Genomic DNA, 23066 nt, shown 5'->3' with positions numbered 1-23066 from the left:
CCAGTTGTACAGCCGACTTTGCTAGCAATGGTTCACTGACAAATTACGCTCTCATTTGCCGAGACGATAGTTAACATAGCCTTCAGCCGGCCGGTGTGGCCGTGCGGTTAAAGGCGCTTCAGTCTGGAACCGCGTGACCGCTACGGTCGCAGGTTCGAATCCTGCCTCGGGCATGGATGTGTGTGATGTCCTTAGGTTAGTTAGGTTTAATTAGTTCTAAGTTCTAGGCGACTGATGACCTCAGAAGTTGAGTCGCATAGTGCTCAGAGCCATTTTGAACCATAGCCTTCAGCTACGTCATTTGCTACGACCTAGCAAGGCGCCATTATCATTTGTTATTTATCTTGGGATGCATGTACAGTCAGACCGATGTTCACCAATTATGGATTAAAGTTAAGTATTTCACCATCCGCGTCCGTTTTTCTAAGTTCTAATTTCCTTGTCATTTTCCAGACCTCACGCCAGCCTGCGTGAGCTTAAACGCGTGCCTTTCGGCTTCCTCCAAACCCCGTGAATTGGCTCCTGCCAATTCACAACATTAACAACGTTTGTTTTCTTTTAAAAATACCTTAAGAATTTTCACAAAAAAATTCGGAGGCAGCATTTTTCGCCGCGTCTCCGTAGATTAGAAAGGCTTTCGCTATGCAGGGTATCCCGGGGAGAATCGTCAACATACAGGGATATAGCAGGAACTATCATTCGAACCAAAAAAAACTAGTAAACATGTTCTCTAAAATGCTTATCTTAACAGCTAGGAGCACTTCTTCATTAGAAAAGATATGTTTCACAGTAGCGAAGATGAACAAGTACTAAAAGCTCCTAGCTCTTAAAGTATGTAATTTAGAGCCCATGTTTAATAGGCTCTGACATTTCGAGTGATCGTTCCTGTCATACCTCTGAATAGTGACCACTGCTCCTAGGACACCCTGTATATAGTAAAACTGCACATCTCCCATTTAAGTTGGGGTAACTTCTACGTTATCATGAAGTAGTACACCTTGGCACGCCATTCCATAACGGTGATTTTCGACAGACCCTTACACATTCTTCATTCTCCGATGGACATCTACAAGCGTCAGACCTTTGGCAGCCAAGAAAAGGATAATAGCGCGTTGGTCCTGTTTGGACGCATTTGGTAATAGCGTCGCCACAGTTTAAGCTTCCGCATTTACCACACGCACGTTCGAGAGACAACGAATGCTACACTGATCCCTTGCCAACATGTCGATGCTTACATGCCGGAATCGCAGTCGCGCTGTTTCATGTACACTGCAGCAACGCCCTCAAATGGAAACTTTTTGATCGCCCCTTTTACATATAGTTTGCAGAAAACGATTATGCTCCATCTGTAATGATCGCGTTATCAATGGAATTTTTTTAAGTCCTGCTCTTCCTTCCTTGTATCAGAAAGTAACACTCTGTACTGAAAAACAGCATGTATGCACAATGGATTTTACAAAGCTGTTTGTTTGCAGGGTATCGCAGTGAAATGAGCCTTTTTCTACTAGCAAATTCTTATCCCCCACAAAATTAACTGAAACGGATGTAAAGCACAGTGAATATAGACACGAGTGTTGACGTAAGTATCTAATTCCACTGCTTGTTTTAGGTCAACGCGGCTTCATACACTGTTACACATTACACAAAAGAAATTGTGCAAGGGGGCAGAGAGAGCAGGAGCTTGAAGCAGTGATCTGATACCGCTACGGTTCGTGTACGCTATACAGGTGTAAATATAACGATTCGCTCATTGTGCTTTGTTTATTCGGTTGGCCAGTGTGACGTAGCAGTACGGAAGTGGCCACAAAGGTGCCTCTGCATAAAAGTCTCCCATTATTCTTGTTATGAGATTTTTGAGCTACACAGTAGTCTATAAACTAGGGAACTGATGCAGCTTCTTGGATTTGAGAGTCTGCAGTGGAATACATACGTTACATAAACACAGCTAGTCACTAAAAAGATACTCAAGTGATGGAAATTCAGTTGAGGAGAGAGAAAGAGAAAGAGAGAGAGAGAGAGAGAGAGAGAGAGAGAGAGAGAGGATCTAGGAAGCACGCTAACAATGAATCTCTGAACTGTTCGGTTTTCTGGAGTGACACTATTCGTAAGTAATATTCAGAATTAACTAATAGTTAACGAATACATCAATGCAGAAATTATTTTAGCGAATAGTCCTATGAAGTGTCAAAGGAACCTTGATATTAGAGGTCTTCCGAGGAGGCGGCCTATGTCATGTTGTCAAGACAAGTAAGCTTGTTTTAAGACACCATAAGTGCATTGTGCACTTCTGAAGGTTGATGTGGATTTTGTGAGAGAAAAATCGAAAATACTTGGCGAGAATCGGGGTCCACGGACGTTTGGTATGATTCGCACACATTGTCTACAGCGGTAAACGAAGGAGTAAGTGACTAAGTCCGTTCGGACGTTACACGTGCCTACGTGGGCATAATTTCGAAAATCAATGGGATTTAAGTTACGCGAATGTACAAGCGTATGATCTGCGATTAATTATTTTCGAGAAAACTGTAATTACAGATATTACTGAGTGCAGATAAATTCCTGCAGGGACATTTCAAATAAATCTTCAATAGTGCAACACAATATTAGACTGCGGAAACATATATCATAGTCTTCCACCCGGTACCGATATACGAGTAATTTCTTGTTTTTTTAATCCACCTTTAGGTCTCTTTCCATCAGCCATCTACATATAATTTCTGATCCGTAGTACTTAATTCCTAAAATTTATTAACAGGTTTATTGATAGCTTAAGTAGACTGGAACACCACACTTTGATTATCTAAGCAGGATATACGACCTTAGCTCTATACAACAGGACCGAGAAGGTTACGGCAAACATTTCCCAATAGGATTTTCAACAGGACGGCAAAGCAGCGTTTCTGAGTTGTCCCCAATGGCTGTTGAGGAGTGTGGGACTGATTATGCTTTAAAGGGTCATTGAACGATAGGGGCCTTTATAAACAGAAGTATGGTTCAAGTTTGCCCTTCCTCATATACTTTTACACAGTAGTGTATGTCTTTGAATTTTATTTGGTTTCTTCCCTACTATCACTTGTTTCATTTAATTGTTATACAGTTTCCTGTTCAACATCAAACATACCAAAGTGAGGAAACTCATTTTCGTGTGTACACGCTTCATGTCAACCGAATAAAGCTTAACGAATTCTACAAATTTTCTCTAAATATAGCAATGTTACATTTAAAAGAAACCTTGCTGCAGTGACATTTCGGAGTGCGGTGAGAGGTTTATTTCCTGCATTGTGCAGACTGAGCCAAGGCTACTACAGCTTTGGGACATGACTGAAGTGTTGTATGCCGCTGCACGCTCTAGGTCACCAGGAAGCGGCCTTTGTGCTGCTGCCGACGGGCAACAAGCGAACATCCGCCGCGGCCACAGACCGTGAACCACCCACCGGTAGCTGGTAACACGTCCACTGCACGTGCGATGCTCTCCTCCTGCTGTTCCTCATATAGCGACAAGTTAAAAACATGCGTGAAGTGGCACGCGAACCAGTTGTTTGAATTACACCGAGTAATCCTTACAGTGCTCTAAGCGTGGTATTGGTTCGGTTTCCCGTGCGTACGCACATTCTTCGTGACTTCCGTTTCTGCGTCAACAGAAATAGGCAATACGATACATACAGTAGATTTTAAGTTTCAGCGAGATAGGGCGCTCCTGATTTCCTCTAAAATTTCACATTGTGGAATGTGATCGTTTTAGTGGTCCACGTGTTATGGTATAAGGAGGGATAATGTCGCTTGGGCGTACTGGAGTAATAGAGAATTGCTGTGAAGGTGGTTCGATGAACACTCTGCCATGCACTTAAGGGGCTCCGGAAAGGCTCAAAATCATGAAAAGTTCAATTTTTACTTTTTTGCGTTTTCTGAGTCTGCAGACTATTACCTTTTAATAGATATATAATTTATTCAATTCCGAAGACTACAACTATTTTTAAATTTTTTTTTTTGAAATGTGTTCTACGTGGGCGTGACCCACTGTGGCGCTGTTAAACTGCTGTCAAATGGTGTTATTATTAACGTCCGTGTTCATCAGGTACATTTTAGTGATGTGAGATAAAGTATGTGTTGTGGCTAACCTGCGATGGTTCAATATATATCGCTGGTGTGATTGTCGATTGTTTCATGTTTATTTACTCTGTCGTTATCTCGAAAATATTCGTAATTAATTCTGTTTCTTGAGTCTCTGTTTTGTTGAAGTATAATAATGAGTAAAAGTAAAGTTATTAAAAATCCTCTGAAGGCTTTTAAGAAAAGGAGAAATGTTGGAAAGCCAAAGGTATTTAGAAATATGGGAATGAAGATAGGTTCTAACATGGTACGAGCGATGTTTGCTTTAGACAAGGAACGCCTTCGGGCTGCAGACAGGGCTGTAAAGAGTCTAGAAATACAAGCAAGAGTAAACAGGAGGAGGAACAAGAGGAAGCTGGAGGAGGAATTTGCAGAGGATGAAGATAATCCATCCTATGGACCTGGAATGCACTAAAAAGTTAATCCAATCTTTGTCGCTCGATTCCCAAAACTTTTATTTTCTCATACTGATTACATGTTTTCTAAGGATCTTCCAAACATATTTGTTTCAAACTTTCAGTAAATGTTACACAGTACCTTCTGCATAATTTAACACAGCCTTTTTCCAAAAAACTGTATATTTTTGAATATATAAATAAAAAATTGCAAGAAAATGTTGTGAATTTTCATTACAATTGAAAAAAAATCATCTTTAATAACTGAACTAAAATTTTGTAAAATCCCTGTGTTAAGTTGTAGCCCATATTCCAATAAATAATCTGTAAAAAGTTCAACTTCCTACCTCAAATACTTTGTGAGGAAAGATGTAATTTATAAGTGTTATTTTAACATTGCAAGTATAGGGCGTTCCGGAGCTCCTTAAGGGTGATTTGCGGAATATCCATTTAGGTGTAGATGTAGAGTGAGTGGATTCGGACCGCGGTCGCGAGTGTGACTTCGTACGGCGCACGCTTCAGTTCTCGTGGAAAGGCCGCTCTGCAGGCCCCCTGCGCCAGGTATTACGCGTGCGCGGCGACAGGCGTGGCCGGCCAGGCAACCCCGTCCCACGTGCCCGCCGGCTGCGGAACCAGCAGCGAGTGGGCGACGACCCGGCCGCAGCGCACCCGTGTTTGGCCATCCGCGCAGCCAGCAGCCTGACTCCCACGCTCCGCTGGACGCCGTAAATGGAGCACAGGGCCGGCTGCTGGCCTTGAGATTGCATAAATAACGCCGGCCGCTGCACGAATTAGCGCCCTGCCTCACCTTGTCGCGTAATTGTTTCGCAGACTCCTCGAAGCGCAGCGAGGTGACTGTCTGGTCTGGTAACCTCTTTGTTCGAAGACTGTCACACAGCGGCGTCCCTCCTCGGACCAAATCGTTGTTCGGCGCATCACCTATACTCGGGTTTCTGTGTTCCCAGTTTAAATTTGTGTAACAGAGAGGGAATCTTGCTTCATCTTTCACTTCTTCTTTCCGTGAACGTTTACCCCGTCTAGAACGGACTCCGCTGTTCTCAAGTTTTGGCAAATTTATTTAACTTTGCCGTCGCATACCCTTCCTGTCGCTGCAGCTGCCGGTTACCTAAAGGAGGGAAGTCGTGTTTACCGCCTGTCTCTGAATTGCTGTGTGTGAACGCCGGCCGCGGTGGTCTCGCGGTTCTAGGCGCGCAGTCCGGAACCGTGCGACTGCCACGGTCGCAGGTTCGAATCCTGCCTCGGGCATGGATGTGTGTGATGTCCTTAGGTTAGTTAGGTTTAAGTAGTTCTAAGTTCTAGGGGACTGATGACCACAGCAGTTGCGTCCCATAGTGCTCAGAGCCATTTGAACCATTTGCTGTGTGTGATCATACACTCCTGGAAATTGAAATAAGAACACCGTGAATTCATTGTCCCAGGAAGGGGAAACTTTATTGACACATTCCTGGGGTCAGATACATCACATGATCACACTGACAGAACCACAGGCACATAGACACAGGCAACAGAGCATGCACAATGTCGGCACTAGTACAGTGTATATCCACCTTTCGCAGCAATGCAGGCTGCTATTCTCCCATGGAGACGATCGTAGAGACGCTGGATGTAGTCCTGTGGAACGGCTTGCCATGCCATTTCCACCTGGCGCCTCAGTTGGACCAGCGTTCGTGCTGGACGTGCAGACCGCGTGAGACGACGCTTCATCCAGTTCCAAACATGCTCAATGGGGGACAGATCCGGAGATCTTGCTGGCCAGGGTAGTTGACTTACACCTTCTAGAGCACGTTGGGTGGCACGGGATACATGCGGACGTGCATTGTCCTGTTGGAACAGCAAGTTCCCTTGCCGGTCTAGGAATGGTAGAACGATGGGTTCGATGACGGTTTGGATGTACCGTGCACTATTCAGTGTCCCCTCGACGATCACCAGTGGTGTACGGCCAGTGTAGGAGATCGCTCCCCACACCATGATGCCGGGTGTTGGCCCTGTGTGCCTCGGTCGTATGCAGTCCTGATTGTGGCGCACACCCGCACGGCGCCAAACACGCATACGACCATCATTGGCACCAAGGCAGAAGCGACTCTCATCGCTGAAGACGACACGTCTCCATTCGTCCCTCCATTCACGCCTGTCGCGACACCACTGGAGGCGGGCTGCACGATGTTGGGGCGTGAGCGGAAGACGGCCTAACGGTGTGCGGGACCGTAGCCCAGCTTCATGGAGACGGTTGCGCATGGTCCTCGCCGATACCCCAGGAGCAACAGTGTCCCTAATTTGCTGGGAAGTGGCGGTGCGGTCCCCTACGGCACTGCGTAGGATCCTACGGTCTTGGCGTGCATCCGTGCGTCGCTGCGGTCCGGTCCCAGGTCGACGGGCACGTGCACCTTCCGCCGACCACTGGCGACAACATCGATGTACTGTGGAGACCTCACGCCCCACGTGTTGAGCAATTCGGCGGTACGTCCACCCGGCCTCCCGCATGCCCACTATACGCCCTCGCTCAAAGTCCGTCAACTGCACATACGGTTCACGTCCACGCTGTCGCGGCATGCTACCAGTGTTAAAGACTGCGATGGAGCTCCGTATGCCACGGCAAACTGGCTGACACTGACGGCGGCGGTGCACAAATGCTGCGCAGCTAGTGCCATTCGACGGCCAACACCGCGGTTCCTGGTGTGTCCGCTGTGCCGTGCGTGTGATCATTGCTTGTACAGCCCTCTCGCAGTGTCCGGAGCATGTATGGTGGGTCTGACACACCGGTGTCAATGTGTTCTTTTTTCCATTTCCAGGAGTGTATTTTGTTTGGGGACCAGTTCAGCATTTGCCTAAACGAGTGTAGGAAACAGCCTAAAAGCCACACTCTGTCCGGTGCGGAGTTGATCCTAGCCTGGCTCACCTTTGTGCCCCACAAGCTAACACTACGAGGAAGATCACGCTGGAAGTCTGCACGCTAGCTAAATCCACTTATAAATCTCCTATGTGTATTCACGTATCCACTGTCGGTTAGTTTTAAACGAAAACGTCACGGTTTTATTGTGTGAAAGATTACAAACTTCCTCAGACTGCGCTCTGTTACAACACACATGATGGATATCAACATACATTTCCCGTCATCAGATTTATGTGGGAAACTAATCGCATCTATATCGATTCGCTTAAATTCGTCCATGTACGGAAGGGGTAGCCGACAACCACTGGTATCTTGCTATACCACATTACTACGTAAGTAAAATCATGTAAAGTTATGTGAAAACTTTTTTTTCCAGTGACGGTCGAGTGTACTAACTAAAACTTTCAGTTTCGTTGGTAAGCTCCACTGTCGGTCTGAGTTTGTGTGCATTGTGAAAATGTTTTCGCATAGTTTTACGTCATTTTACTTATGCATTAAAATGGTTCAAATGGCTCTAAGCACTATGGGACTTAATATCTGAGGTCATCAGTCCCCTATACTTAGAAATACTTATACCTAACTAACCTAAGGACATCACACACATCCATGCCCGAGGCAGGATTCGAACCTGCGACCGTAGCAGCCGCGTGGTTCGGACTGAAGAGCCTATGCATTAAAGTGTTATTATAAGAAAGACGTTTTCACATAACTTCGTGTGATTTTATCTACGTCGTGAAGTGGTACCTGTCTCCGTAAGTGATGTCACTAACGCACGATTGTGTGCCGATGCTTGACTCGGATGTAAGTCGGTACGAATCCAGGTGGTGGAATTTTTTCACTCCTAGTATTTGGCCCGCAAGGGGAGGAGTGATGGTTCGTAAAGTTCCTGATGGGACGTCTGCGTCTCCTTAGAGTTGACACGACTCGGTGGTGATGGTTGCCCCAGTCGGTACGACGTGGAACGGCGTCCGACGCTCAAGACACCACCCTGTAACTAGTAGAAAAACTCCTCGCGTGGTTTAGTCATATTTCAGATACCGTCTTTCGTGATTAATGTCAATATTTCGATAGAGCAGCGCGTCGAAGTGTGTAAGCCGCTCTTGCTTCTTCACTGATAAACGCGGCAATTGCACACCTCGATGACGCGATGACTCCCTTTACCTGAAATGATGACCACCTGTTTTCATTTGTTGTGAGTCCGCGACAGACTTTTCATCTTGCGCGAACTGGCTAACTGTAGTTCTTTTTATTATGTCCGGTTAGATAATGGATGTTGAATATTAATAATATAAAGTCTTGAATCTTCAATTCATTACCCAAGTCGTGGCCACATTATGGCATTGCGAGGATGTTGAGAAATTGTTATTCCGTCGTCAAGACGTCGTTACGTTGCGTGTTCAATAACTACACGGCGTAATTCCAGAGATAACATATACTTAAGCAATGTTCAGAATGCGTCGTAATCTTGGGGCAAATCGATGACTGTTCACTTTTAAATAACCATGAATTCACTTTTCACTTCATAATATTCTAATAGTCAATTAATTGTCACTCGAGACCGCTACGGTCGCAGGTTCTAATCCTGCCTCGGGCATGGATGTGTGTGATGTCCTTAGGTTAGGTTTAACTAGTTCTAAGTTCTAGGGGACTAATGACCTCAGAAGTTGAGTCCCATAGTGCTCAGAGCCATTTGAACCATTTTTTGAATTGTCACTAATACACGTGATAATGTCTATTCAGTTATGTAGGCGACATGAAGAATAGAAGTTTGAATTCAATTTTATTGTTCTTTGTAATTAATTGTCCCTACGCTGAGCAAGCACACCGATTTCTCTCAGGGAATTGCTTCCGTTTTTATTAGTAATCCTTTCGTTGACGACAACTTCTGACAACTCGGCGCAATTGTACGTTCTTCGTGTTTGCGTTTGTCTGTTACCTACTCGAGACTAATAATAGTTTTTCCGTCGGCGATCTTTCTTTTTCAGTGTCTCTGAATGTTCGTGCTTATTCAGTATCGCGAAGGTTAAGTCCCATCACAAATCTCACACGATTTAATTTCATCGTTAGTCTCCGTATTCCGTTATCTTGCTAACGGTAAAGATGACTGCTTTAGTATAACTTCTGAATTATACTTCAGTCGATATTGCAAACTTTCAAACTTCCGATTAGCTTAAAACAATCTAGCAGCGCTTACATGCATGCTACTATCGCAATAGTGCTGGAGAGCGACTAGATAGCAACTGAAGCTAACATTTCCATTTCCGAGTTACATTGTAATCACATCGAACTTCCTTTTCGATGCGGCCACAATTCTCTTCAATGGCAAATGTTATCTTTGGCCAATTTACCATCTGGGCTTTAACCTTCGTTATTAATTATTTTGCAATTCTTTCTTTGATGTTTTTGTTGCGTATCCTATCATATTCTTTCATTCAGTCTCTATTTCATGATAAATATTATTATTCACATGACATTCCTGTTGATCAAATTATCACAAGTGTAAATTTTGTCGTCAGTAGCTGTCGTCACTGTCAGGATGACTAATTTACCTACTTCTTTTACAACAAAGGGTTGTTTATTAGGGTTTATGTGATTGGGGCGTTATGCTGATCACCAAACTTTATTCCATTTTCCTGAGTTAAATTCCAAAATTCTAAACAGTCTCTGCTGAACCGAGCGAGGTGGCGCGTCTGCTGAACCGAGCGAGGTGGCGGACGCTAAACTCTTCCTTCCTTCTCTCATGAAGTGAGACCATGATCCGTCCGTGGAATAAGGACGTTAAGCTCGGCGGACCCTTCGTGCTATTCGCTAGGAGTAGGCCACTACCATGACAAGCCAACGCGTCTTGACTATGTGGCAGGTTAAGTACCAATGTGCTATTTCTGAGGCACCTCGCGTAGCGGTGATGGGACGCTCTGTAGCAGAATGGGCCTCTATTGGACGCGAGAGGCAGGCTATGTGGCAGCGCCGGTTTCATCCCTTCCAGTCCCTTCATCCATTACAGCACGAAACCCAACACTACACTGTACAAGCATTCCTCAAATTCAACCGCGCGGCACAGCAACACAACTGACATTTCGGAACAGATCGGATGATGGCAACGGCAAATAGCCTCCACGAGCGGCGATGCAAGATTCTTGCATCTGATCCCCCATATGCATTCCATGAGCATGAGACCTTTTTCACTGGTAAACCGGTATGGAAGAACAGAAGCCTGTGTCTGTTATCCACGCATGGGCTGAGAATGACCCGCTTCGCTTGCTCTTGACCATTTTACCAGTTTTTTCCTGAAATGGAAATAAATTTGCAGTAAATCATCAAATTTACAAAGATTCTTGTTAAGAACTACATTTGGTATCTTGCTTTCAGTTGCAAACGGAAAACGTTTTGTAATTACTCAACACGCTAACTCACAACATATAGTGTCTGTGGGAGAAACACGATTCTTTTAAATTCACTCCGCAACTTCGCAGCACTTTGTATGTGGGAAACCACCTGAAAACCACATCTAGGCTAGCCAGCTAAACTGACCTCGTCGTTAACCCGCGAAGCGGATTCCATCCGGAGCAGGCTTGCTTCCCACAATCGCGGCGGCGACGCGTTAACGCTTCGTTCACCTCCAGTTGTGTAAAACAAAATTTATTTCTGCCTTATTGGTTATTTTGATCATTACGAATGATACGAGGATGTATTATCATTAAGTAAGGAAGACTTCTAGAGTATACGCTGGATATGACAAACGGTACATAAATAACAAAAGATACACCGACAGAGTGGATTACATGCTGACTAAATTGTAATAAACGCAGGCATTAAGCCAGCTAATCATAATGCACTAAAACTGCTAAGACTTCCACTGCACATGTGTTATGACAAGAAACGAGGGTTTTCACGAACACGCCGGCCGCTGTGGCCGAGCGGTTCTAGACGCTTCAGTCCGGAACCGCGCTGTTGCTACGGACGCAGGTTCGAATTTTCCTGACTCGGGCATAGATGTGTGTGACGTCCTTAGATTAGTTAGGTTTAAGTAGTTCTAAGTCTAGAGGACCGATGACCTCAGATGTTAAGTCCCATAGTGCTTAGAGCCATGTGAGCCTATTTCTTTCACGAACAGCGCGGAAACTGATGATCGGCGGCCATGAACCAGCAAAAGCGCGGATGAAAAGCGGCCGATTGTTCACAGCCGAGGGGAGGTGGAGGGAGATCGCCGTAAGAGTACGTGACACCTTCACGGCCACACTACGTTTTAAGTTTGTTTATATTGGAATATGCGTGAAATGAGTTCGTTGCGTCATTAATAAAGTGACTTCTGACTCGTATGGCACAGAAATTGCGTTTAAAGTTACGTAACTGAAAGACTAGTGCAAAATCGGAGTGGGGAATTATAGTTAAGTGTTTATTGTTAATAGTGTTGCGGTTCATAAGCTCTACCTGGCAAAGAAACTGTCGACGTAGTTACTTCACAAGTGATCGTAGCAAATATTGTCAGTGAAAATGCGTCAGCAATTGTGTTTTGGATGTGAAAAGTTGCTTCACATAAGCTTCCATAAGATTAGTACAGAATTTTGAATAACAATAAAGTAATTGTTTTTACATCACGAAGGTCAATGTTTCATGTGGACTCTTCTAGGGCAGTTTGATTTTTGACGAGTCTACTTCACACGGACACAAACATAGGATACCGCGCCATTTAACATTCGATTTAACAATATTGCTTGTCTCTCAGCTAGTTACACTGCTAACTTAGTTTTCTGAATGGGCTATACCCCGTTTAGGCGCCATCATGAAAGGTAGACACTATTGTCAGTATACTATTTGACATCGTTTAATACTTTGTCATAGTTTCTCGCTTATTTATCCATAGCAGGTCGAGAACGGAAATGGAGAAATGCGAATATCCGGACGTAGTTTTCTAACGATGTCCTTTAACATTAAGTGCATCATACTATATTTTTTGTTATCTTCAAATGAATCTAATATTTAATAAGGACGATGGAAACGAAATGCGCCTCAAATATTTCACTTTCGAAGAGCCAAAGGCTGGGTACTCTGCGCTCAGTTTTAGGCAAAAGCAATGTCGATCAATGAAAAAAGGAAGAAAGACTGGGTTTAACGTCCCGTTGACATCGATCTCATTAGAGACTGAGCACACGCTCTGATTGTGTCAAGGTCAGGGAAGGAAATCGACCCTTCGAAGGAACCATCCCGGCATTTGCCTGGAGTGATTTAGGGAAATCACTCACGGAAAACCCAAATCTGGATGTCCGGGGCCGGCTGGGGTGGCCGAGCGTTTCTAGGTGCTACAGTCGGGAACCGCGCGACCGCTTCGGTCTCAGGTTCGAATCCTGCCTCGGGCATGGATGTGTGTGATGTCCTTAGGTTAGTTTGGTTTAAGTAGTTCTAAGTTCTAGGGGACTGATGACCTTAGAAGTTAAGTCCCATAGTGCTCAGAGCCATTTTTTGGATGGCCGGACGCGGGTTTCAACAGTAGTCCTCCCGAGTGCGAGTCCAAAGTGCTAACCAATGCGCCACTTCGCTCGGTTCGTACAATGATACAATTTTGCAGGCACATTCAGTGACATATGTTGTACTGCGTTCCGAATATAGTTAGTTGTAAAGAAGTAGTAAATTAAAACGTCATGCATGGAGCTGAAGTTTTATTGCGTGCCAATATAAGCAGAAGCTAGTTTTTCACGCGTGTAAGTGTCTTTGACGTCATACCTCCTATACCGGGGCCAACTACATAACGATCCATGCAACGAACTTGTGACGTCACACTAGTCGGCTTGTCCGACATACTTCGCGAACTCTCGGTGCTGTGCAGAGCTCGCGGGAAATCAGTATGTAATGGAATAGGTACCCACTGAAGGTCTTAACTTTGGCGAGTGCTGTCGAGAGATTGTATGCTTTTAAACGCTCAGTCAAGAATTACTAAACTCGTCTGAAGTAGTTACTTGCTCCCCACCGGGCACGGTTGCTGGCATTCGTAAGACCTGTTGGGTCACGTGTTGCCCGACGTAGCGCCACGGCGTGTCTTTCTCGTGGGTCTCGTCCTATACATTGTGTCGTACAATGATATAGTTTTGCAGGTATATTCAATGGCATATCTGAATACTCTCTGTAAACTGTGTTGCGAATAGAATCGGTACTGAAAGAGTACTAAATTGAAACGTCATGTCTGATGTGCTGCCGTTTTATTTCACGAAAAGCGAAAACGTATTAAGCGATAAACTTCTTTCCTTTCGTCACTTTTTTGGGAGATACCAGCGAGAAAAAGTTTGTTAAGTTTTGAAATTACGTGTTAAATTAGCTGGAAGTTTGAAGTTCTCTTACTGGCAAATACTGGATGAATAAAGTCCAAGCATTTGCGCACCATCAGTTACCCTGCCTTAAGACCAACCACAGTTCATAACTGCAATACTCGAGTTACTGCGTTAAATCTTTCATGTAAGGTTACAGCTCTTATTGAGCATATTACGACAGCATTTATAATTACGCGAAATAATGAAAATAAAATTTTTGTTCCCCTGGAAGCCGTTTGATAGGCAACCTGCGACTGGTTCCGGGTTCCGGAACAGTGGCTTAGTAATACAAATATTAGAGAAATCACCCTAACTTAGTGCATCTTGTGTAATTTCCAGCGTTACACATTGCGCACATTGTTGTGTGCTTTTGACCTCTTTGTAACAGGATGAGTGCTTCTCTCTAGGCCAGGCCGCCTGGCGTCGTGGTTGTGGAGTGTAGCTGACACCTGGTGGATAACTTGTGTTGCAGAATGGGAGGCATCACTCAGAGGCCGTGGACACCCACCAAGAGGCGAGGACCGATCGCCGCGGAGTTCTCCGGTCCAGGACCGGCCTGCGTCACCTTACCCAACCTCATCGGTGAGTACCACATCTACCTACCATGGTGCAAGACGCGTTAACATCACAATTTATTTCAAGTTAGTCTAAGACAATAACATTCTTTTTACGTATGGAGAGTTTGGCATTCACTACTGCAGGCCCATATTCGTTTTACAAATAGAGAAAAATATGAGGAGGATCAACATTGGTGCTGGCCATTGTCTGAGGTTCATTCAAATGAAAACTGGTCAGTGCGTCTACCTGTCCGCAGCTCTGTCTTGCGGTAGCGTTCTCGCTTCACGCGCACGGGGTCCCGGGTTCGATTCCCGGCGGGGTCAGGGATTTTCTCTGCCTTGAGATGTGTCTTTCATCATCATTGACTCGCAAGTCGCCGAAGTGGCGTCAGCTAAAAAGACTTGCAATTTCGGCGGCCGAACACTCCGCATGGGGTCTCCTGGCCAACAATGCCGTACGATCATTTCATTTGCAGTGCGTCTACCTCCGCCTTGTACGTAAGGTGGCACCACGTAACTGCGCGTATGGTGACGCCATCTATTGGTAGAGATACTGACGCGTGCGCACCGTTTGATGTTGCGTAGCGCCAGTGTGGTTTCACGCCAAAGAGAAGATGGTCACACAAGTTATCGTCAACTATCGAACATGCAGTCGGGTAAGCAGAAGTGATTCGATTTTTGGAGACCGTGAAATGTATTGGCGGATGAAGGTTGTGTATGGTGAGTACAGTCAGAGTCGTTCAAGTGTTGTTGGAATGGCGCAAACGATTCCTTGAGGAGCGCGAGTCACTGGAAGACGATGTTCATCCTGGACAGGCTCTTCGTGTCATCACAACGGAAACGGTTGCCGAAGTGAATGCTTTACAGAACCTTAGACGAGCCATCAAGTCGAAACGCCGAGGCATGTTGTCCAGTGGCGATATCCTCCTGCATGATAATGCCAGCCCGCACACGGCCAATGCGGTGAAGATGACAGTGCAGCAGTTTCGGTGGGAAACGCTGCAACATCCACCGTAGTCCCGACCTTTCAGCGTGTGACTTTCATGTGTTTGGACCTCCAAAACAAGCTATTCGCGGACATCGATTCGCAACGGACGACGAAGTGTGTGACTGGGTCCAGGCCTGGATCCGACAGCGCCCTACTAGCTTCTTCAAGGATGGAATTGACCGGCTAGTGTCGCAATGGGATAAATGTGCCGACAGTTTTGGTGACTATTTTTGAGTATGTGTTCAACTGGTTCAAATGGCTCTAAGTACTATGGGACTTAACATCTGAGGTCATCGGTCCCCTAGACTTAGAACTACTTAAACCTAACTAACCTAAGGACATCACACACTTCCATGCCTGAGGCAGGATTCGAACCTGCGACCGTAGGAGCAGCACGGTTTCGGGCTGAAGCGCGTAGAACCGTTCGGCCATAGCGGCCGGCAAGTATGTGTACTGTGTGTAACCACATTTTTGAGATAATAAAATCATTACGGTTGCTTTACACTAGTGACCGGGTTTCATTTGAATGCCCCTTATACTATAACTAACACCATGAAGGTGCATTTACTTACCATTATGACTCACCTCTTCTTCAGTGGCCCCCACGGTCATCTGACTAAGTCTGTGTGATCTCTTCTTATGGGGTAAGTAAAAGATCGTGTGTTCCTGCCTCCACTGACACTCAAACTGAAGTAAATATAATTAATGTGACCATAACGTGTTATGACGTGTGTGGCAAGAATTTGACTATGGTATTGACGTTTCTCACGTCACAAACGGTGCCCATATTGAATACCTGTAACGCGAATTAAAACCTTGGAAAGGTGCTCTATCCACTACAGTGTGTCTGATTTCCGTATGTCTTATAATTTCCTCGCAGTCATCTTCTGCAGTCCCAGAGTTACTTACGAATAGCTTTACTCATTCGTTGTTTACGTCACGGAATCTCTTCCCTCGGGGCAAGTCGCTGTTCACTATACAGTTACGAAAGCAACAGTGCCGCAGAGGCATTGCTCTGGTAAAGTGTACCTTAGTTTACCCCCAGGTAAAGATCTTCATAATTTTGGATAGTTTAGACACTACGGATGTAGTAGAAAAAGAGCTTATCAACACATTTTCAGTTTCGAAACCTCTACAATGATTGGAGCAGCCTTTGTATCATTTTCATCGATGATTTCGCGAGCTTCCAGAGGGCTCATCAATGAAATTATTTCGTTTCGAAATATATACGATCATAGTTTGTAATGTAATGCTTTTTTATGACGTTAAATTCGAGAAAACTTGCAGTTTTTGTTTGAAATCATCTTCCACGGTTTCTTTACGATTTTCAGTATCGTATGTTACTAATGATCCCGTCGAATGAGGTGGGTTGTCCGCCTTTCAGTGTTTCACCAACATACGTTCTTACCCAGACTATCGAAAAACAACTCGCCGTCATCGCTCCTTACTCCACTGACACAGGCGCCAGAATGAACGCAAAGTCTAAATTTAGCCTGCACCAGCCAGGAGCCCGTATTACCTCATCTGCAAAAAATTAATGATATACTCCGCCTGGATATGTGTCACACAGCTTGTATCGTAACTACACAGTGAACAGTTGTTTCCCTACTGGGAAAAAACATTCAGCAGCATACTCCACCATCACAAAAGTCAAAAAAGCACTTTTATCTAACACTGCTCTTTGTTACTGAAATATTGATCAACTTTAAACTAGTGATGAACGTTTTTACCTCAACCAGCTTTGGAACCAACCATGTCAACAACCACTACATAACGCGTGCGCTAGCTACCTCGCTTACGCAAGCAGTGTATAAATTTTGAAACGGCAGACTTCGCAATAGACTGACCATCGGGCACGAACTCTCGGCCAAGTGGAACGCTCCGTCATTCGCAGTAGAGTTCTCCAACACAAGAGGAGACTTGTGTGTGTGTGTTTTATGCAGATGTCGGAACAGAGCCGTGCTTGTTCTGCCAGCAGCAGCCACGACATAGAAGGAGCAGCTCTTGTGACTGTGACTAAAGTCGTTTGAATTATGTCAGATCCCCATCCCCCCCCCCCCCCCCCAACCCCCAGCTAGTTGACATCAAGGCTCGAGTATCACATTCGTTGTTTTGCCATTTGCTTAACAGTTCTTCTGACGAATACGGCAAGCTGTTGGAAAAGAAGTGAAGAGTTCAGCCTCCCGTCGACATGGAGTCCAGTACTCATGGAGCACTATCTCAAATGGAGGACTGTAGGAGGTAATGTCCTTGAAGATAACAGAAAGTTAGTCCAAAACTCTGGAATCTCTTTCTTTGCGAAGACTTTTTCCGAATGACATTCGCCGGCGTCAGCTTTTGCTACTAATTACGATACATCCTCCAAATATATTTTGCACTTAAGCGCCTCTGACACACCTCTCAGCTTGTCATCCCAAGTGCCGACTGCATCGCGTGGGACTTAAACCGACCATCTATGAGTCTTTGATGTGGAGGGAAAGGAAGACAGAAATATGAGTTTATCGTCCAGTCGACGAGGAGATCATTAGAGATGGAGCAAACATTTTGCTTGGGGAAGGAAATCGACCTTGGTCTTTTCATAGGAAGCAGACCGGCATTTGCTTCAAGCGCATTAGGAAAGTCAAGAAAAACGTAAACCGGAATTTGTAACGCTGTCCTTCCGCATAAGATTCTAGTGTTTTACCGCTGCACCATCTCGATTCGTGGATGTGAATGGAAGTCTTCGTTAAAATAGTCTCGAGTTATTAGCCGATCAACAGAAATGTGATAACGATTGACATAGAGCTGGATGACTCGAATACTGACAGGGCAAGGAAATAACAGGTCATAAGACATTGTATTTTTGGGGCTTCTCGAGAGATGTAGGCTACGTGTAAATACAGGATTCCACCCTTCCTCTTCTCCCATTCCCATCACCGTCAGTGCACCACAGAAGCACGCACCATAGTTACCGACTCAGTACAAACAACAACTGACCGGTGGTACAGGTAAGTCATAGAAGTGGCGTCCTGTGTAGAATGGTTTGCTTCCGATTAAGACACATACAGAATGTTAGTACTGACGTAGAATCTAATGCTCTGATTACTATATGTACGTTGCGGACAGCACCGACCAACTATAGTATCATTATCTGAAGTAGACTTAGAAAAAGTATCTCAAGTGACCTTTTAAAATCAAACAACGAGATGAACTCCATGCTGCATGCCAAACAGTTAAAAAGGACTAAAACCTACACCTCCAGAGGATTCTGGGGAGTAACAAAGCGCTCTAAAAGTCAAAGTTAGTCCCATCAGCAGTGATGAGTTTTGAAGGCAGGGCAACAGTTCCTCGTTGCTTTTTTGAAAGGGGCCAGTTGCGATGGTTAGCCGATGCCATCCTCCGACACTTTAGAGAAGTGGAAACCGAGTATCAGTTTATAGTATGGATTACTGCTTGTGACTATGCGCAGCGTGGTGTAGTGTTTGTTTGTTAGACGTCATTATAGACATGAAAGAAATGGAGAGAATGAAACCGAATTTTGGGGTACAGCTTGTTCGTTTGGAATATCACCAATGGGACGCCAAGCTTAATGACACATCTGACAGAAGAATTACCTGGTTAGTGTCACACGCACATACTCCATGAGACACCTAGCAGAGATTTGGAATGTGATGACCAATTTCTACCACATGGTCATTATCAAGTGTGATCATACACATATATATATATGCTAATTGCAGGTCTTACATACAGTCACAAATAAAAAAGAAAAGGGCGAAGTTTATCCAAATGTAATGATGGCCCACGTAACGAGGCTCAAAATGGTTCAAATGGCTCTGAGCACTATGGGACTTAACATCTGAGGTGGGCGCTGATGACCTCGATGTTGAGCGCCCATAAACCCCAACACACACACACACAACATCTGAGGTCATCAGTCCTCTAGAACTTAGAACTATTTAAACCTAACTAACCTAAGGACATCACACACATGCATGCCCGAGGCAGGATTCGAAGCTGCGACCATAGCAGCAGCGAGGCTCTGGGCTGAAGCGCCTGCAACCGCTCGGGCACAGCGGCCGGCACACTCATTATTTTCTTGAGACAAGATGTTCTACTGACATTTTGTTGTGGTTGCTGCCAACCATTCCGGTCGTGTTAACACCCATGTTAAATGAGCGGAATAACAGCCGCCGCTGCCGGCCGGAGTGGCCGTGCGGTTCTAGGCGCTACAGTCTGGAGCCGAGCGACCGCAACGGTCGCAGGTCCGAATCCTGCCTCGGGCATGGATGTGTGTGATGTCCTTAGGTTAGTTAGGTTTAATTAGTTCTAAGTTCTAGGCGACTAATGACCTTAGCAGTTAAGTCGCATAGTGCTCAGGGCCATTTGAACAGCCGCCGCTCGCGTTTGTGTCCTCGTTACTCTGGCGCCACCAACTATTGCTAGTAATGACACGAGTAAACCTGCGGCCGTGTCTCGCGGACTACTCTTTCCAGGTGCGGTTTCATCGGTAAAACACCCGGCCGACCTTCGCGGGCATGGTGGTTCGCTTTGTTGTCCGACCGCCTGGAGCAGGCGGCTCACCGGCACCGAGGCCTGGGTTCGATGCCCGCGCGACCCGATCACGGGAAAACGCCGGGCAGCTGTTAGCCGACACCTGCTTCTCACTCGCAGTTTTCCTCCTCATTACTTACACCGTATCTTCTTGTAGAGTGTCTCCTATGTGACTAAGAGAAGAAAGATTCTTGTTATTATGGGTATACGATGCTTTCCCAATAATTAGAAACAGCCCATACATTTTTATTTTGTATTCTGTTTTTTAGGATTGTGCGAATTCTCATTTCGATTGGGCCCGCAGAGCAGTACACGTCAAAATACGATATTTTGAAAAGATTAGGTCCAGACTAGGTGCTATAAGTTTAATATTCTTTATTACGGTAGCTGTTTCGGCTTTATTGCCATTCTGAAATAACCTGTGAATAGCACTGGTGAAATTATATACACATATGGTGGTTGTCTATATGAATAATTATACATTGGTACTTACGTCTAGTTTGAGTTGACGTCCATATTGTACCTATAGCAAACTGTTGTTTTCCAATTCGTAGATACGACGTGCCATGCAGTAATCATAAATGTATGGAATTCAGTTTGTCACTTATTTGTCAAATAAATGTTAAATCGTACTTTATACGAAAGAGCTATCAAATAAGTGACAAAATGTGTTCCATACGTTTATAATTACTACATGTCGCGTAATCTCTACGAATTGGACAACGACAGTTTACTATAGATGAAATATGGGCGACAAATCAAACTAGAAGTAAGTGCCAGTGTATAATTATTCATATGGACAATCATCATATGTGTAGATAATTTCACCATTGTTCTTTGCAGGTTATTTGGGAACTTCAATAAAGCCGAAACAGCTGTCGTAATAAAGAATATGAAACTTATTGCGGTTAGTCTGGACCTATCGCTTTCAAAAATTCTCCTGTAGTTTCAGGTGCACAATTTTCTGCTACAGATGTTTGTCTGCGTTTATTATCCCTTACATAGGATGTGGAGCAAGCAATTACACGTACCGTAACTGAAAGCTCTTAATTCTGAATGTGCTAACTGGGACAGAAGGATGCAATGGTTAATTTAGGCATTGCTGAAAGTTCCTTATGTTAGGGCAATGTCATAAAAAAGCCGCAGTTGTTCTGGCCACTTACATACATTAAACAACCAATTATTGAGTCCTGGTCTGATTATGTAGTTTGGCCGATAATTGCCTGTTTTTAGAGTGTACTGTATTGTCTTCAGAGACGAAATAATCGCTCAGTTTTGGAAATGAATTGACATGAATCTTAAATGAGAAATAGTCCTAGTGTCTCTTGAAGTAATCTACTGAATTCAGCGTCTACCATAGCTCCAGCTCATTTAGTCACTTAGTGAGCCTAAATCCCGTTATTTTTCCCAGGACACAGTCGAACGGAAACTCTACAAACTATCCCCTATGGTCTGATATACCTGGACGTTTGGGTACAGTACGTTTCGGACATTAAGTAAAAACAGTTAATAAGAGACATTTACCAAGATTTCTGATTGGCTTAAGAATTGGAAGTCAGACAAGTACCATCTTGAAGAGATATAGAGGTAACATAGAGTGTGCAAAACAGAGTGATAAAGACAATACTGTTAACACTGTATAATAATGTCTTGGTAGCAGCTGACAACAAATTGTTCACTGATGATGTAGTTACTTCGTAGGAGATAAATATAACGGAAAACCACGGAAATTATTAAGTACTCCAAATTTTGACAGGATTCTGAGCGTGGCGATAGGGAAAAACCTGTAAATAAGTTAATCTACAAGTGATATAGCCAATCACAGTTGGAATGAACCTTGTACAGATACAAATAAAAGGCACCACGGTCATTCAGTCAACCATCTTTAGCTGAAGATTTGTTTGAGCACAAGATACATTGTGTCCATAAAGTCCGTTTACAAATTCCAAATTTTATTACAACGGCAGTTGTTGAAATATTTTAACAACATTTCTTTTATTGTAATCAGTGTTTATAAAAGTTTTTGTCAGTGTTTAATAGACCTCTATATGGGCGCCTTTAGTTGCAAGAAGCACATCAAGACTGTACTAGATTTCTTGCCGTGTTCGCTGTAGCAAAGCGTCATCAGTGGTGGCAATGGCATTACGAATCCTTTGCTTCAAGTCAGCAGTGTCCCGTATCTGTGTTTGATGCACGATATCTCTTACATACCCCCGTAAAAAAGACAAGGGAGTGATATCTGGCGAACGCGGTGGCCAAGGAATTGGCCCATTCCTCCCAATCCATCTGCCTGGAAATATTTCATTGAGGAACGGACGAACATGCAGTCCCCAATGTGGTTGGGCACCATCTTGCTGCAAAATGATAGTTGGTTGCAAGTGAATCAGTTGTGGTGCGACATATTCGGTCAGAAGGTCGAGGTAAACATCTGCAGTAATATTGCTGACTCGCTGAATAAAAATGGACCAATTATTCGGTTGCACATGATTCCACACCACACATTCAATTTTGGACTATCCCAGTGAAGCTTCCTAGTCACATGAGGGTGTTCAGATCCCCAGATTCTCACATTGTGTCTGTTTAATGTCCCAGAAACATGAAAAGTTGCCTCGTCACTGAAACAAACTCGCTTGAGGAATGCTTCATCCTCCGGAAAGCGTTCCTGCATGTTGAGTGCAAACTCTGTCCGTTTTGGCTTGTCATTTGGCTCAAGTGTCTGTAGCAGTTGCACTTTGTAAGCGCACAATGGTGAGTTCTTGTACAGTTGAACGTGGTACTTGCAACTGTCTGGCAGCAGTGCGGATGGACTTCGTAGGTGAACGAGTGAAGGCATTTAAAATGCGATCGATGTTTTCCTCGGATGTTCTTGGTCGCCCGCTCCTCCCTTTATCCGACAGTCCATATCTCCATATGTTTTTTGTGCCATGCACGGATTGAAGGAATCGATGGTGGATCTCTTCCATACTTCGTTCTGAAGTTTCGTTGAGTCTGAACATCCGATTTTGTCTCAATAAACCAGGACACACATTGTGCCTTCTCTTTACGAGTTGCCATTTTATAGAGTCTCAGTTCCTTCCGCCAAGAGAGTAGCTGAAACACAAAATTTTAGTATATATAAAAACTTTAAACAGCATTACAATAAAAGAAATTTTGTTAAAATATTTCAACAACTGCCGTTGTAATAAAATTTTGAAATTGTAAAGTGACTTTATGGACACACTATGTATAAACGAATTTAAGGTAAAAATGCTACCCATCTACGACGAATCT

The 23066-nt window shown here is 44.4% G+C and overlaps 1 protein-coding gene across 3 annotated transcripts in view; it reads left to right on the top strand.

The window, feature by feature from the left end:
- Nucleotides 1-23066, top strand: part of LOC126199330 (outer dense fiber protein 3) — a 123532-nt gene that overhangs the window by 28620 nt on the left and 71846 nt on the right. For all 3 annotated transcript variants that reach the window (XM_049936179.1, XM_049936178.1, XM_049936177.1), the window contains exon 2: nt 14191-14300. In XM_049936179.1, the coding sequence (XP_049792136.1) occupies nt 14192-14300 (109 nt within the window). In that variant the 5' untranslated portion in view covers nt 14191. The remainder of the gene's footprint in view (nt 1-14190; nt 14301-23066) is intronic.

The sequence above is a fragment of the Schistocerca nitens genome, chromosome 8 (assembly GCF_023898315.1).
Source record: "Schistocerca nitens isolate TAMUIC-IGC-003100 chromosome 8, iqSchNite1.1, whole genome shotgun sequence".
NCBI classification, from domain to species: domain Eukaryota; kingdom Metazoa; phylum Arthropoda; class Insecta; order Orthoptera; family Acrididae; genus Schistocerca; species Schistocerca nitens.
This window is presented reverse-complemented; position numbering and strand designations above follow the sequence as displayed.